The sequence below is a fragment of the Oncorhynchus gorbuscha genome, linkage group LG01, assembly GCF_021184085.1.
Source record: "Oncorhynchus gorbuscha isolate QuinsamMale2020 ecotype Even-year linkage group LG01, OgorEven_v1.0, whole genome shotgun sequence".
NCBI classification, from domain to species: domain Eukaryota; kingdom Metazoa; phylum Chordata; class Actinopteri; order Salmoniformes; family Salmonidae; genus Oncorhynchus; species Oncorhynchus gorbuscha.
This window is the reverse complement of record NC_060173.1, coordinates 70,590,957-70,609,226: the sequence shown is the minus strand read 5'-3', so window position 1 is coordinate 70,609,226 and position 18,270 is coordinate 70,590,957. Positions and strand designations below refer to the sequence as shown.

Below are 18,270 nucleotides of genomic sequence, written 5' to 3'. Positions count from 1 at the left end.
AAGTTCTCTCACGTCACCCCGCTCCTCCGTTCTCTCCACTGGCTTCCAGTTGAAGCTCGCATCCGCTACAAGACCATGGTGCTTGCCTACGGAGCTGTGAGGGGAACGGCACCTCAGTACCTCCAGGCTCTGATCAGGCCCTACACCCAAACAAGGGCACTGCGTTCATCCACCTCTGGCCTGCTCGCCTCCCTACCACTGAGGAATACAGCTCCCGCTCAGCCCAGTCAAAACTGTTCGCTGCCCTGGCCCCCAATGGTGGAACAAACTCCCTCACGACGCCAGGACAGCGGAGTCAATCACCACCTTCCGGAGACACCTGAAACCCCACCTCTTTAAGGAATACCTAGGATAGGTTAAGTAATCCCTTCACCCCACCCCCTAAGTTTTAGATGCACTATTGTTAAGTGACTGTCCCACTGGATGTCATAAGGTGAATGCACCAATTTGTAAGTCGCTCTGGATAAGAGCGTCTGCTAAATGACTTAAATGTAAATGTAAATGTATTACCATCATTATGATGCCATGGCTCTAGACACTATACATTTAGACAGAAACGCAGTATAACCAGGCGTTGCGTCACCTTGAAATTTACATTTTTATTCAGAGAATTGCAGGGGAAGAGTACAATACCTTTTCATCGTGCAGCTTCGTTGCCCTGCGCGCTTGTTCGTTGAGCTGTAGATCCACTCGGGTGTCCCCAAAAGTTTTCAAAAGCACCATTGCTTGTAAGTGCCCAGCCGTACTTTGGTGTCTCGTTGCTGCCTTGGTTAGACAACTCAGGTTTGCAAAGCCAGTGTGGCTCCAAACACAAAATCGATCACTTGCAAATAATAGGCATTCCCAGCAGTACAGTTTGCAGTGCTTCTCAGAGCCTGTGAGTCATTCACAGTTGAAAGTGGCGAACGAACCCCTTTCCCTCCTGTGACAGGCTTTGTAGCGTCAGCATCTCCTGACAATGTCTAACTTTTCTTGAAAAGTTTGTCTTGAGGATGGCGTTATAATTATATCCTCGACCAAATCGATATCTTCTCCTTCCGCCATTGTGGGTTGAAAAAACAGCTTAGTAGTACGCAAATTAATTAGTTGATCAATTTCAGTTTCCTACTTCTGAGACCTGCCTCTCAATATTGTTAATCCAATCAAAAGACGTGCACGCACTACGCCTGCTCGCTGGTTCCTGTGTAACACTGGAGCCAGCCAGCAGGCGTACAATAGCCAATTCTAAAGCTGATTGGTTGACACTAAATTTTAATTTCCATTCAATTTAAGCTACAAGCGCCCGCACTGTTGATTCTGAAGGCCTGAGGGCAGATTTTAGACCCCTGGCAACACATGATGGTTGAATATGATTGGATAAAAAAAATCTAACAAAGTCCAGTCCTCCAAATCTCAACCTGGGGCTGGAAGCGGTGCAACCAAGAGGAACGCTATGAAATGAAGAGTGTAACTCTTACTCTGGGGAATAATTTAATACATATTTGTGGGAAAATATATATAAAAAAATATATATATATATATTCTGATGATGTTTAGGCTAGCAGAGAAGGCCTTGCTGGCCCTGACGGCCCACCACTGCTTGTTCGCCAAGATGAACTGAAATCCTATGTGGTTGAAAGTGAAATACTGTCAGCTTTTATGTTGCGGGGGGGGGACAAATGGCAGGAAATAATGTAATTGTGCATTCTCAGTATGGATGAGCCTGGTACGTTGATGTTTGTTGCTTATGCATTCATTTTTTACCAAAAGGTATGTAGTGTGATTAGTACCCAGTATGTAGTTTTAGTAAGTACTAGACAAGACAGATTTTGGACACATGTGGTTACATGTTAAATCAAGGTTGAATGATGAGAGAGGCCTGTAATTTTCATCATAGGTACACTTCAACTATGCCAGACAAAATTACAAAAAAATCCAGAGAATCACATTGTAGGATATTTAATGTATTTATTTGCAAATTATGGTGGAAAATAAGTATTTGGTCACCTACAAACAAGCCATATTTCTGGCTCTCACAGACCTGTAACTTCTTCTTTAAGAGGCTCCTCTGTCCTCCACTTGTTACCTGTATTAATGGCACCTGTTTGAACTTGTTATCAGTATAAAAGACACCTGTCCACAACCTCAAACAGTCACACTCCAAACTCCACTATGGCCAAGACCAAAGAGCGGTCAAAGGACACCAGAAAAAAATAGTAGACCTGCACCAGGCTGGGAAGACTGAATCTGCAATAGGTAAGCAGCTTGGTTTGAAGAAATCAACTGTGGGAGCAATTATTAGGAAATGGAAGACATACAACACCACTGATAATCTCCCTCGTTCTGGGGCTCCACGCAAGATCTCACCCCGTGGGGTCAAAATGATCACAAGAACGGTGAGCAAAAATCCCAGAACCACACGGGGGGACCTAGTGAATGACCTGTAGAGAGCTGGGACCAAAGTAACAAAGCCTACCATCAGTAACACAATACGCCGCCAGGGACTCAAATCCTGCAGTGCCAGACGTGTCCCCCTGCTTAAGCCAGTACATGGCCAGGCCCATCTGAAGTTTGCTAGAGAGCATTTGGATGATCCAGAAGAAGATTGGGAGAATGTTATATGGTCAGATGAAACCAAAATATAACTTTTTGGTAAAAACTCAACTCGTCGTGTTTGGAGGACAAAGAACACCATACCTACTGTGAACAATGGGGGTGGAAACATCATGCTTTGGGGCTGTTTTTCTGCAAAGGGACCAGGACGACTGATCCGTGTAAAGGAAAGAATGAATGGGGCCATGTATCGTGAGATTTTGAGTGAAAACCTCCTTCCATCAGCAAGGGCATTGAAGATGAAACGTGGCTGGGTCTTTCAGCATGACAATGATCCCAAACACACCGCCTGGGCAATGAAGGAGTGGCTTCGTAAGAAGCATTTCAAGGTCCTGCAGTGGCCTAGCCTGTCTCCAGATCTCAACCCCATAGAAAATCTTTGGAGGGAGTTGAAAGCCCGTGTTGCCCAGCAACAGCCCCAAAACATTACTGCTCTGCATGGAAGAATGGCCCAAAATACCAGCAACAGTGTGTGAAAACCTTGTGAAGACTTACAGAAAACGTTTGACATCTTTGACCTCTGTCATTGCATATATTATTATTATTATATTATATTATTATATTATCTGTCATTGCCAACAAAGGGTATATAACAAAGTATTGAGATAAACTTTTGTTATTGACCAAATACTTATTTTCCACCATAATTTGCAAATAAATTCATCACAAATCCTACAATGTGATTTTCTGGGTTTTTTTTCTCGTTTTATCTGTCATAGTTGAAGTGTACCTATGATGAAAATTACAGGCCTCTCTCATCTTTTTAAGTGGGAGAACTTGCACAAAATAATTTTTTCCCTCACTGTATGTACTGATCTGTGTGTGCACGTGTGTCTGTGTGCGTGTATATTTCAGATTCAGATGTACCAGTTGTCCAGGCTGCTGCACGACTACCACAGGGAGCTGTACAACCACCTGGAGGAACACGAGATCTGCCCCAGCCTCTACGCAGCACCATGGTTCCTCACACTCTTTGCATCCCAGTTCCCACTTGGATTCGTCGCACGGATATTTGGTAAGCAACTGATTATACAGTAGGGAAGTTTGTGCGGATTCATTGATGTTTTTCTCGACAGACTTTGTCACACATCGCCACTGAACATTTGCATGTGTATTACTGCCACACTTATGTTGCGCAACATTTCTATAGGCTATGCAATTGCATGAGAAAACAGAGTTTTGTCCTCTATTAAAAATTGGAGGATCCCATCAGCTTTCTATAGGCTAGGTCTTCTATATTTATTTCTCAACTTTCCTAATATTAAGAACGTTACTTATATTTACAACAGGAGTATAGCCTACCTGGCTGGCATAAAAATGAATCACGGAAAAAGGATCCTCCATTCGCTATTTACATTGCATTCTGAAAGTATTCAGACCCCATGACTTCTTCCATATTTTGTTAGGTTACAGCCTTATTCTAAAATGTATTCAATCTTATTTTTTTCATCAATCTACACACAATACACCATAATGACAGTTTTTCAGAGCCTATTCAGAGCCTTTGCTCGGTACTTTGTTGAAGCACCTTTGGCAGCGATTACAGCCTGGAGTCTTCTTGGGTATGACGCTACAAGCTTGGTACACCTGTATTTGGGGAATTTCTCCTATTTTTCTCTGCAGATCCTCTCAAGCTCTGTCAGGTTGGATGGAGAATGTCGCTGCACAGCTATTTTCAGGTCTCTCCAAAGATGTTGGATCAGGTTCAAGTCTGGGCTCTGGCTGGGCCACTCAAGGACATTCAGTCACTCCTGCGTTGTCTTGGCTGTGTGCTAAGGGTCATTGTCCTGTTGGAAGGTGAAACTTCGCCCCAGTTTGAGGTACTGAGCACTCTGGAGGTTTCCTCCAGACGTGACACTTGGCATTCAGGCCAAGGAGTTCAATCATGGTTTCATCAAAAAAGAAAATCTTGGTTTCTCACGGTCTGAGAGTCCTTCAGGTGCCTTTTGGCAAATTCAAGTGGTCTGTACCTTTACTGAGGAGTGGTTTCCATCTGGCCATACCATATAGGGCTGATCGGTTGAGTGCTGCAGAGATGGTTGTCTTTCTCCACAGAGAAACTCTGGAGCTCTGTCAAAGTGACTATCTGGTTCTTGGACACCTTCCTAACCTAGGCCCTTCTCCCCCGATTGCTCAGTTTGGCCGGGCGGCCAGCTCTAGGAAGAGTCTTGGCGGTTCCAAACTTATTCCATTGAAGAACGATGGAGGCCACTGTGTTCTTGGGGACCTTCAATGCTGCAGCAATTTGTTGGTACCATTCCCCAGATCTGTGCCTTGACACAATCCTGTCTCAAAGCTCTACGTACAATTCCTTCGACCTCATGGCTTGGTTTCTCTGTCAACTGTGGGACCTTATATCAACAGGTGTGTGCCTTACCAATCAATTGAATTTACCACAGGTGGATTCCAATCAAGTTGTATAAACATTTCAAGGATGATCAAGGGAAACAGGATGCTCCTGAAACATCGAATGCCTTCTTTTTTTGTTGACTTTATATCATAGTCGCACACCTCATGTAGCCTAGCCTAAATGTTTTGATAAGGTTTTTATCACAACTAAAAATAAAATCAAATGTATTTATATAGCCCTTCGTACATCAGCTGATATCTCAAAGTGCTGTACAGAAACCCAGCCTAAAACCCCAAACAGCAAGCAATGCAGGTGTAGAAGCACGGTGGCTAGGAAAAACTCCCTAGAAAGGCCAACACTTAGGAAGAAACCTAGAGAGGAACCAGGCTATGAGGGGTGGCCAGTCCTCTTCTGGCTGTGCTGGGTGGAGATTATAACAGAACATGGCCAAGATGTTCAAATAATAATAATCACAGGCAGAACAGTTGAAACTGGAGCAGCAGCACAGCCAGTGTCAGGTAGTCCTGAGGCATGGTCCTAGGGCTCAGGTCCTCCGAGAGAGAGAAAGAAAGAAAGAGAGAATTAGAGAGAGCATACTTAAATTCACACAAGACACTGGATAAAACAGGAGAAGTACTCCAGATATAACAAACTGACCCTAGCCCCCGACACATAAACTACTGTAGCATAAATACTGGAGGCTGAGACAGGAGGGGTCAGGAGACACTGTGGCCCCATCCGATGATACCCCCGCACAGAGCCAAACAGGAAGGGTATAACCCCACCCACTTTGCCAAAGCACAGCCCCCACACCATGAGAGGGATATCTTCAACCACCAACTTACCATCCTGAGACAAGGCCGAGTATAGCCCAAAAAGATCTCCGCCACGGCACAACCCAAGGGGGGGCGCCAACCCAGACAGGAAGATCACATCAGTGACTCAACCCACTCAAGTGACGCACCCCTCCAAGGGACGGCATGGAAGAGCACCAGTAAGCCAGTGACTCAGCCCCTGTAATAGGGTTAGAGGCAGAGAATCCCAGTGGAAAGAGGGGAACCGGCCAGGCAGAGACAGCAAGGGTGGTTCGTTGCTCCAGAGCCTTTCAGTTCACCTTCACACTCCTGGGCCAGACTATACTCAATCATATGACCCACTGAAGAGATGAGTCTTCAGTAAAGACTTATAGGTTGAGACCGAGTTTGCGTCTCTCACATGGGTAGGCAGACCATTCCATTAAAATGGAGCTCTATAGGAGAAAGCCCTGCCTCCAGCTGTTTGCTTAGAAATTCTAGGGACAATTAGGAGACCTGCGTCTTGTGACCGTAGCGTATGTGTAGGTATGTACGGCAGAACCAAATCAGAGAGATAGGTAGGAGCAAGCCCATGTAATGCTTTGTAGGTTAGCAGTAAAACCTTGAAATCGGCCCTTGCCTTGACAGTAAGCCAGTGTAGGGAGGCTAGCACTGGAGTAATATGATCAATTTTTTTGTTCTAGTCAGGATTCTAGCAGCCCTATTTAGCACTAACTGAATTTTATTTAGTGCTTTATCCGGGTAGCCGGAAAGTAGAGCATTGCCGTAGTCTAACTTAGAAGTAACAAAAGCATGGATACATTTTTCTGCATCATTTTTGGACAGAAAGTTTCTGATTTTTTTCAATGTTACGTAGATGGAAAAAAAAGCTGTCCTTGAAACAGTCTTGATATGTTCGTCAAAAGAGAGATCAAGGTCCAAAGTAACGCCGAGGTCCTTCACAGTTTTATTTGAGACGACTGTACAACCATCAAGATTAATTGTCAGATTCAACAGAAGATCTCTTTGTTTCTCGGGACCTAGAACAAGCATGTCTGTTTTGTCCGAGTTTAAAAGTAGAAAGTTTTCAGCCATCCACTTCCTTATGTCTGAAACACAGGCTTCTAGCGAGGTCAATTTTGGGGCTCCACCATGTTTCATTGAAATGTACAGCTCTGTGTCATCCGCATATCAGTGAAAGTTAACATTATGTTTTCGAATGACAACCCCAAGAGGTAAATTATATAATGAAAACAATAGTGGTCCTAAAACGGAACCTTGAGGAACACCGACATTTACAGTTGATTTGTCAGAGGACAAACCATTCACAGAGACAAACTGATATCTTTCCGACAGATAAGATCGATGATAAAGGGATCGATGGTATCAAAAGCAGCACTAAGGTCTAGGAGCATGAGGGCAGATGCAAAGCCTCGGTCTGATGCCATTAAAAGGTAATTTACCACCTTCACAAGTGCAGTCTCAGTGCTATGATGGGGTCTAAAACCAGACTGAAGCATTTCGTATAATTGTTTTTCTTCAGGAAGGCAGTGAGTTGCTGCGCAACAGCCTTTTCAAAAAAATTTTGAGAGGAATGGAACATTCGATATAGGCCGATAGTTTTTTATATTTTCTGGGTCAAGGTTTGGCTTTTTCAAGAGAGGCTTTATTACTGCCACTTTTGGTGAGTTTGGTACACATCCGGTGGATAGAGAGCCGTTTATTATGTTCAACATAGGAGGGCCAAGCACAGGAAGCATCTCTTTCAGTAGTTTAGTTGGAATAGGGTCCAGTATGCAGCTTGAAGGTTTAGATGCCATGATTATTTTCATCATTGTATCAAGAGATATAGTACTAAAACACTTGAGTGTCTCTCTTGATCCTAGGGTCCTGGCAGAGTTGTGCAGACTCAGGACAACTGAGCTTTGAAGGAATACGCAGATTTAAAGAGGAGTCCGTAATTTGCTTTCTAATAATCATGATCTTTTCCTCAAAGAAGTTCATTAATTTATTACTGCTGAAGTGAAAGTCATCCTCTCTTGGGGAATGCTGCTTTTTAGTTAGCTTTGCGACAGTATCAAAAAGAAATTTCCGATTGTTCTTATTTTCCTCAGTTAAGTTGGAAAAATAGGATGATCGAGCAGCAGTAAGTGCTCTTCGATAGTGCACGGTACTGTCTTTCCAAGCTAGTCGGAAGACTTCCAGTTTGGTGTGGCGCCATTTCCATTCCAATTATCTGGAAGCTTGCTTCAGAGCTTGGGTATTTTCTATATACAGGGGAGCTAGTTTCTTATGAGAAATGTTTTTAGTTTTTAGGGGTGCAACTGCATGTAGGGTATTGCGCAAGGTTAAATTGAGTTCCCCAGTTAGGTGGATAACAAATTTTTGTCCTCTGACATCCTTGTGTAGACAGAGGGGTCGGGAAGGGCATCAAAGAATCTTTGTGTTGTCTGTGAATTTATATCACGACTTTTGATGCTCCTGAGTTGGAGTCTGAGCAGATTATTTGTTGCAATTGCAAACAAAATAAAATGGTGGTCCGATAGTCCAGGATTATGAGGAAAAACATTAAGATCCACAACATTTATTCCATGGGACAAAACTAGGTCCAGAGTATGACTGTGACAGTGAGTAGGTCCAGAGACATGTTTGACAAAACCCACTGAGTCAATGATGGCTCCGAAAGCCTTTTAGAGTGGGTCTGTGGACTTTTCCATGTGAGTATTAACATCACCAAAAATTTTAATATTATCTGCTATGACTACAAGGTCCGATAGGAATTCAGGGAACCTCAATGAGGAACACTGTATATGGCTCAGGAGGCCTGTAAACAGTACCTATAAAAAGTGATTGAGTAGGCTGCATAGATTTCATGACTAGAAGCTCAAAAATGTTATTCTTTGTAAATTGAAATTTGCTATTGTAAATGTTAGCAACACCTCCGCCTTTGCGGGATGCACGGGGGATATGGTCACTAGTGTAACCAGGGCGTGAGGCCTCATTTAACAAAGTAAATTCATCAGGCTTAAGCCATGTTTCAGTCAGGCCAATCACATCAAGATTATGATCAGTGATTAGTTCATTGACTATAATTGCCTTTGAAGTAAGGAATCTAACATTAAGTAGCCCTATTTTGAGATGTGAGGTATCACGATCTCTTTCAATAATAACAGGAATGGAGGAGGTCTTAATCCTAGTGAGATTGCTAAAGCGAACACCGCCATGTTTAGTTTTGCCCAACACAGGTCGAGGCACAGACACGGTCTCAATGGGGATAGCTGAGCTGACTACACTGACTGTGCTAGTGGCAGACTCCACTAAGCTGGCAGGCTGGATAACAGCCTGCTGCCTGGCCTGCACCCTATTTCATTGTGGAGCTAGAGGAGTTAGAACTCTGTCTTTGTTGGTAGATAAGATGAGAGCACCCCTCCAGCTAGGATGGAGTCAGCAGGTCAGGCTTGGTCCTGTTTGTGGGTGAGTCCCAATTATCTACAAATTCCATCTTTTGGGAGGGGCAGAATTTTTTTTTTTTGTGAGACTCTGCTATAGAGCTCATCACTCCCCGGGAGGGGGCCAGAGACAATTACTCGATGCCGACACATCTTTCTAGCTGATTTACACGCTGAAGCTATGTTGCGCGTGGTGACCTCTGACTGTTTCATCCTAACATCGTTGGTGCCGACGTGGATAACAATATCTCTATACTCTCTACACTCACCAGTTTTAGCTTTAGCCAGCACCATCTTCAGATTAGCCTTAACGTAGGTAGCCCTGCCCCCTGGTAAACAGTGTATGATCGCTGGATGATTCGTTTTAAGTCTAATACTGCGGGTAATGGAGTCACCAATGACTTGGGTTTTCAATTTGTCAGAGCTGATGGTGGGGAGCTTCGGCGTCTCAGACCCCGTAACGGGTTGGAGTAGAGACCAGAGAAGGCTCGGCCTCAGACTCCAACTCGCTGCTTAATGGGAAAAACCGGTTGAAAGTTTCTGTCGGCTGAATGAGCGACACCGGGTTGAGCATTCCTACAGCATTTCCTTCCAGAAACCATGAGAAAGTTGTCCGGCTGCGGGGACCGTGCGAGGGGATTTATACTAACGTTACTATCTGTACTTACTGGTGGCACGGACGCTATTTCATCCTTTCCTACACTGAAATGACCCTTGCCTAACGATTGTGACTATCCTCGCAGTAAGGCGATTGTTCTCCTGTATGTTATGAGTACAGCGACTGCAATTAGAAGGCATTACTACTTAGCTACGGCTGTTGGAGGTCCTGACGAACAACGTCCAGATAAAGCATCCGGAGTGAAAAAGTTGAATGAAGAAAAAGTTGTGTGGGAAAAAAACAAAAATATAAACGGTAATTAAAAAGTAAAAACCGTAAAGTTGTCAGGTAGCAAAGTAAGGTTGGCAACAAAACGCACAGCAATGTAAACAAGTCTGCAAGTTGTGACACATATGCATATGGAATCATGCAAAGCTGTCATCAAAGCAAAGGATGGATACTTTGAAGAATCTCAAAATCTCACTAAAGTGGCCAAATAACTTCATAAAATGAAGCACATTAATCCACTTTACAACCGGTATAGAGCATAATTGGCATATGCAGCGTGTGAGTTTTAAGATTGTGGAAGTTTATTTTCACCATAAACATACACCTTTATAATAAAAGCATTACATGCATTATCGCATTTGTGGTCACTTTTGAGAAGGGTGTTCTCCTGATTAATTGGTTGCATTTTGGAACATTCGCACTTATAGCTTACTGCAGTGTGCGCATTGCTGGGCTTATAATGTGAAAAAGTGGCCTAATAGTTTATTAACATTTTAAGCTAAACGTTCTGATCTGTTGTGTCAGTCACATTGCTATAAAAAAAGTAGTGGTTGTATTCATTTGGGATCTATCGCATCCCAGACTATTTTTCTATCTCACACAGAATAGAATAGGTCAACTTTTGTACTAATGGGGATACTGAAGTTATTTTATCACGTAAGTCTTGGTGGGGCAAACAAAGAAAATCTATTTATAATGCATGCCAGCAAAGCCATTGCAAGCCAACGATACATTCATTGCGCTATAACAGTAACAAATGGTGCCCACAAACTGTTAGGACCTACAGAAGCTGTCCCAACAGCAGAGCTTTCTTTTCAGTACCATGGAGTGAATCTTTACCACTGCTACACCTGATTATCAGCGGAGCCTTGTCTGACAGCGACACTGTTCATTCCGCCTCATTTACTGCCATTTTAAAAAAACATAGCTGATATGGCCGAATTGCTTAAACAAATGTGGTTTCTACTGACAATTGAGATGTACAAACTATGGCATAAGAGAACGACGGGCAGATGAGAGGCAAACCATAATTTTTATTAAGACAATGAGCGAGCTAGGCTATAGGATATAGGCTTCGTGTGGACCATCAAGTCAGAACAGTCAGAACAAACTATGAAATAACACATATGGAATCATGCAAAGCTGTCATCAAAGCAAAGGGTGGATACTTTGAAGAATCTCAAATATAAAATATATTATGATTTGTCTAACACTTCTTTGGCTACTACATGATTCCATATGTGTTATTTCATAGTTTTGATGTCTTCACTATTATTCTACAATGTATAAAATAGTACAAATAAACAAAAACCTTGGAATGAGTAGGTGTGTCCAAACTTTTGTCTGGTACTCTATATATATTGTTTTGCTAAACAGGTGGGGCTCTGCTGTTCGTTAGGCCTACTCATCTTGTTGGCTGACGAATAGTAAATATGTACAGTTCTTCCAACATCTTCAATATGCGCCTCGGAATTGGATAAAGTCGCGAACAGTTGCATCCCGATGTGTCTGTCTTCACTTGTAGCCTGTGAGAAGGACCCGGTCACGTGAAGGACATTGGCTAATAAGAATTGAGATATCTGAGCGAGCCATGTGAGTGAGAGGTGCTTCAGAGCACGCAGCCGGGAGAAGGGAATTATAACTATTATCAGCCCAAGGGCACAACGACCATTGGCTGCAAAAGGCATACCCTTTTTAGGGGGCATTACGACCACAAAGGGGATGCCACCGGGAAATTTTAGGCATTATCAAATGCTTGTCAAATTGTGAATGAGAGACTGATGAAGTGTGTGTAGCCTGCACAAAAAAACTATGTAGAGTTTATGCCTTTCATGCAACTTTTTTCAAATCATGCATCCGTAGAATGTATAAACAATCTAAACATATAGCCCAATGTTTGTATCACAACTAAAGTTGCATAAATAAGTCTAAATGAAGCATATAGGAGGACCTGTTTGTTTGTTAACCACTCAACACAGAATAGCCATGTGTGCACTCCCTCAAATCATTTGGAGAAAATATCCTTTCTATTTTATTCAGCTTTGTTCAATTGTATTCTTCATACTATAAAATAATGCCACGGAATTCTAAGCAAATCTTGTCTGCTAAATTAACTAGTGTATCCCAAAGTGATATGACATAGCCAGATCAGGTGTAGGCTATGATACATGGATTTATTAGACTTTTTAAAATGTAGATGTTCCAAAGTTCTGCATCAGTGGCTTGTAGGCTGTGTGTGGAAGCCAGGAGATGCTAAATGTGTTTATGTTAATTAACGGTAATTTACCACGAGACCAGCAGCTATTTGTTTGACAATCACTGGCTGATAAAATTTCATGACCACCACAGTCCTAGGTGTGCCACTGTACTTCCACAAACCTGTGGCTTACAGTCAGTTTCGCACCCTTATCTTCAGACTATTTTACTCACATTGAATCAGAATTACATTGAATCAGAAAAACGGTTTTCTTGTTTTTCCTACCTTCTCTGTTCTCTCTCTCTCACACACACACACACATTCAGCCCTTGTCTCTGTGTTCTATGTCATAGATATCCTATTTGCCCAGGGGAGTGAAGTGATCTTTAAGGTGGCTCTGTGTCTACTGAGCAGTCACGAAGGGGAGATAGTGGAGTGTGATAGCTTCGAGACCATCGTGGACTACCTGAAAACTACAATTCCCAACCTCACCCACACCCAGATGGAGGAAACCATCTCAAAGGTACAGATTGGGGGAGACATTAAAAGTTCACTGTTGGTGGTATATAGTGAATAGGGTGTCATTTGGCATGCACACGTATAGTCTTGGGATGCACAAAATTGAGATTCTCCATTGAAAGCGCTTCGGAGTCCAAGACTAGGTTTAATCTGGGTCTGGGAAACTGGCCCTACATTTACATTATATGGGGCCCTTGAGTAAGGCACTTAACCCTGAACTCTAGATGCCGTGTGTGTGTGTTGTCTCGGGGTTGGGCAGAGCAAAGAGACTAATTTTTGTTTCAACAATGAACAGTAAAGCACTATTCTCTTTGATTTTGTAGCTCAAACCCATGAGTGCTCATGATGAGTGCAGTGCTTGTGGACATGATTGACTTTGGCCATAAATATAGAGAGCGGTTGTGGAAGAGGCAAGCCTGCTCTATTTTATGATAACAATCCATAACAGAGCACATGACACACACCCTGCCCAAGGAGGACTGTAAAGACCTTTTTGTGGCTCTTGATTTGCTTGTAATGGGATACACACAGTACACACAGGCTGTGCTTATGTCTTATGAGTAGCAGATCTGGGTTCAAATGTTTATTGAAAGGTCGTGAGTAAACTCCAGCACTTGTTTTTTCTACTTATTACCTGACTGTACAGGTGTGGGCGATTTTGACTTTCTCTTTGCGGTTGCCAGGTGTTTGACACAGAAGTTGATGTTTTTCAACTCTGGGTTGCCAGGTATATATACTTTGTAATTATGTGGGTTGCCAGGTGTTGGACATGGACATCTCGAAGCAGCTACATGCTTATGAGGTGGAGTACCACGTGCTGCAGGACGAGACGGTGGATGCTGTGCTCCAGTCAAACGACTCAGACCGTCTGGATAAACTGGAGAAGACCAACAACCAGCTGAAGAAACAGAACATGGATCTGCTGGAGAAACTACAGGTGGGAAACTTGCTCAATTCAATTCAAACTTAGTTTCCTCAGGGTAATTCATTTTGCAGTCAAGGAGTGCATAAGACACAACATAGTCCAAAAAGCCATCTTACCCCAGATTCTATTCTATTCTACTCTTTACATTATGAATATCCCAGAAGAAGAAAGAGGAGCACTCAAATGTCAGCAATGATCTTTGAGGTTCGATGTAGGGGCTAACAGACAGGCTTACATTTCGGTGTGTCAGAGGCCTTCCTCAGAGATGCTCATCTTGTCAATTGTTATGGGTTAAGATGTCCCTCCGTTGAGCTTTGTATGCAAGCTGTCTGGTATGATGCTCACAGTATATACAGTACACACAGAACAAACAAACATGTTTTGGAGTTGATATGCACTGCTTCAGTCTGCCAGTAGATGTCACCAGAGCACAACCCCAAACACAGTATAAGAAATAAAAAGGAATGAGTCTCAATTATCCATCCAAGGAATTCTCCCTTTTTAATCCATACTGTAGACCATTAAATAGTCTGTCTGTCTGTCTGTCTGTCTGTCTGTCTGCAGATGAGGTCACGGCTGAGGAATCGCAGGGATTAAGGATTGACACATATTTGGAGAGTGAACCCCCTTAGTAAATGTTAACAGGAAAGAGAACATGCTAGTCCCTCTAATGTTTCTACTGTGTTTATAAACAGGAACACACACCCACACGACACAGCCACTCAGTCAATCATTGACCTACTACATTGTCCCATATCAATATTCTTGTAAAAACATGGTCTAGATCAGGGCTGTCAAACTCATTCCACGGAGGGCCGAGTGTCTACAGCTTTTTGTTTTTACTTTCAATTAAGACCTAGACAACCATGTGAGGGGAGTTCCTTAGTAATTAGTGACCTTAATTCATCAATCAAGTACAAGGGTGGAGCGAAACCCCGCAGACACTCGGCCCTCCGTGCAATGAGTTTGACACGAGTTTGACACACCCTGAATCAGGGCTGTGAATTGCCAGGGACCTTACAATACAATGTTATCACGGAACTTAGGTGCCAATACGATATGTATTGCGATTCTCACGATTATATATATATTATGTATATACATACACTTAGGTTGGAGTCATTAAAACTCATTTTTCAACCACTCAACAAATTTCTTGTTCACAAACTATAGTTTTGGCAAGTTGATTAGGACATCTACTTTGTGCATGACACAAGTAATTTATCCAACAATTGTTTACAGACAGATTATTTCATTTAGAATTCACTGTATCACAATTCCAGTGTGTCAGAAGTTTACATACACTAAGTTGGCTGTGCCTTTAAAAAGCTTGGAAAATTCAAGAAAATGTCATGGCTTTAGAAGCTTCTGATTGACATCATTTTAGTCAATTGGAGGTGTACCTATGGATGTATTTCAAGGCCTACCTTCAAACTCAGTGCCTCTTTGCTTGACATCATGGGGAAATCAAAAGAAATCAGCCAAGACACCAGAAAAAAAACTGTAGACCTCCACAAGTCTGGTTCATCCTTGGGAGCAATTTCCAAATGCCTGAAGGTCCCATGTTCATCTTTACAAACAATAGTACGCAATTACAAACACCATGGGACCATGCAGCATTCCGCTTAGGAAGGAGACGCATTCTGTCTCCTAGAGATGAACCTACTTTGATGCGAAAAGTGCAAATCAATCCCAGAACAACAGCAAAGGACCATGTGACTATGCCGGAGGAAACGGGTACAAAAGTATCTATATCCACAGTTAAACGAGTCCTATATCAACCTAACCTGAAAGGCCGCCCAGCAAGGAAGAAGCCACTGCTCCAAAACCGCAATAAAAAAGCCAGATTACGGTTTGCGACTGCACATGGGGACAAAGATCGTACTTTTTGGAGAAATGTCCTCCGGTCTGATGAAACAAAAATGGAACTGTTTGGCCATAAAGACCATCGTTACATTTGGTGTAAAACGGGGGAGGCTTGCAAGCCGACGAACAACCATCCCAACTGTGAAGCACGGGGGTGGCAGCATCATGTTGTGAGGGTGCTTTGCTGCAGGAAGGACTGGTGCACTTCACAAAATAGATGGCATCATGAGGTAGTCAAATTATGTGGATATATTGAAGCAACATGTCAAGACATCAGTCAGGAAGTTAAAGCAAATGAGTCTTCCAAATGGACAATGACCCCAAACATACTGGCAAAATGACTTAAGGACAACAAACTCAAGGTAATGGAGTGGCCATCACAAAGCCCGGACCTCAATCCTCTAGAACATTTGTGGGCAGAATTGAAAAAGTGTGTGCGAGCAAGGAGGCCTACAAACCTAACTCAGTTACACCAACTCTGTCAGGAGGAATGGACCAGAATTCACTCAACTTATTGTGGGAAGCTTGTGGAAGGCTACCTGAAACGTTTGCCCAAGTTAAACAATTTAAAGGCAATGCTACCAAATAGTAATTGGGTGTATGTAGACTTCTGACCCACTGGGAATGTGATGAAAGAAATAAAAGCTGAAATAAATCATTCTCTCTACCATTATTCTGACATTTCACATTCTTAATATAAAGTGGTGATCCTACCTGACGTAAAACAGGGAATATTTACTAGGATTAAATGTCAGGAATTGTGATAAACTGAGTTTAAATGTATTTGGCTAAGATGTATGTAAACTTCCGACTTCAACTGTACATGGCCAAGATGTTCAAACGTTCATAGATGACCGGCAGGGTCAGATAATAATGATCATAGTGGTTGTAGATGGTGCAACAGCTCAGCACCTCAGGAGTAATGTCAGTTGGCTTTTCATAGCCGATAATTCAGAGTTAGGTGCAGTAGAGAGAGTTGAAAACAGCAGGTCTGCGACAAGGTAGCACATCCGATGAACAGGTCAGGGTTTCATACTGTGGCCCCATCTGACGATATCCCCGGACAGGGCCAAACAGGCAGGATATGACCTCACTCACTTTGCCAAAGCACAGCCCCCACACCACTAGAGGGATATCTTCAACCACCAACTTACTACCCTGAGACAAGGCCGAGTATAACCCATGAAGATCTCCCCAACGGCACGAACCCGAGGGGGGCGCCAACCCGGACAGGAAGATCATATCAGTGACTCAACACACTAAATTGACGCACCCCTCTTAGGGACGGCATGGAAGAGCACCGGTGAAGCAGCCCCCATAATAGGGTTAAAGGCAGAGAATCCCAATGGAGAAAGGGGAACCGGCAAGGTAGAGACAGCAAGGGCTCTGAACCTCTTCACCTGGATCATCGAAGCTAATTAGCTGCTATCCGATTGGCTTCTCCTGGCTAACGTCTCTGTCCCGAAGCAAGCACCAATTAGCCTGGAGCTAGCCTATGCTAGGCCAATCTCCCGGCTAGCTGAAGAGGTCCATCAGTCACTCCTTTGCTACTATACCTATTTTGCCAATTGTCCTGGACCCCTTTTATTGCCAATACGGATCTCCGCCGATCCATCATGACTGGACTATTGACGTAATCCACCCAAGTTTTTTTTTTCAACATGCTCCTCCGTCGTGACGTCCCCTGAATGTCCATCTGCTAGCCGCGGCCTGCTAGCTGTCTAGAGCATACCAGGCTGTTAGCAGAAGATGTCCATCAGCCAATTTCTTGGGCTACTATACCTATTTTGCCAATTGGTCTGGACCCTTTTACTACACGGCCCTCTGCTGATCCATCACGACTGGTCTGCCGACGTATCCACACGAGGGGGCTACAACAGACTTCTTCCGTCGCGACGTCCCTCAAAGGCCTTGCTCCAGCCCTGCTCCAGCCCTGCTCAATATACCTCAACTAACCCGCTTGTCCCACCCCCAACACATGCGGTAGCCTCACCTGGCTTCATTGATGTCTCTAGAGACAATACCTCTCTCATCGTCACTCAATGCCTAGGTTTACCTCCACTGTATTCACATCCTACCATACCTCTGTGTGTACATTATGCATTGAATCTTTTATACCGCGCCCAGAAACCTGTTCCGAATGTACTAGACGACCAGTTCTTATAGACTTTAGCCATACCCTTATCCTACTCCTCCTCTGCTCCTCTGGTGATGTAGATGTTAATCCAGGCCCTACAGTGTCTAGCTCCACTCCCATTCCCCAGGCACTCTCATTTGTTGACTTCAGTAACCGTAACAACCTTGGTTTCATGCATGCTAACATTAGAAGCCTCCCTAAGTCTGTTTTATTCACTGCTTTAGCACACTCTGCCAACCCGGATGTCCTAGCCGTGTCTGAATCCTGGCTTAGGAAGGCCACCAAAAAAAACTAAAATTTCAATCCCTATCTATAACATTTTCCGACAAGATAGAACTGCCGAAGGGGACGGAGTTGCAATCTACTGCAGAATTCTGTCTTGCTATCCAGGTCTGTGCCCAAACAATTTGAGCTTCTATCTTTAAAAATCCACTTTTCCAGAAACAAGTCTCTCACTGTTGCCGCTTGCTATAGATCACCTTCTGCCCCCAACTGTGCCCTGGACACCATATGTTATCTTCAGAGCTCGTGCTGTTAGGTGAGCTAAACTGGGAC

At 43.4% G+C, this 18,270-nt stretch overlaps 1 protein-coding gene across 4 annotated transcripts in view; it reads left to right on the top strand.

The window, feature by feature from the left end:
- The window catches only part of tbc1d4 (TBC1 domain family, member 4), a 147,384-nt gene that overhangs the window by 121,640 nt on the left and 7,474 nt on the right, over positions 1-18,270 (top strand). For all 4 annotated transcript variants that reach the window (XM_046359210.1, XM_046359202.1, XM_046359228.1 and 1 more), the window contains 3 exons: positions 3,448-3,607; positions 12,622-12,791; positions 13,548-13,724. In XM_046359210.1, the coding sequence (XP_046215166.1) occupies positions 3,448-3,607; positions 12,622-12,791; positions 13,548-13,724 (507 nt within the window). The remainder of the gene's footprint in view (positions 1-3,447; positions 3,608-12,621; positions 12,792-13,547; positions 13,725-18,270) is intronic.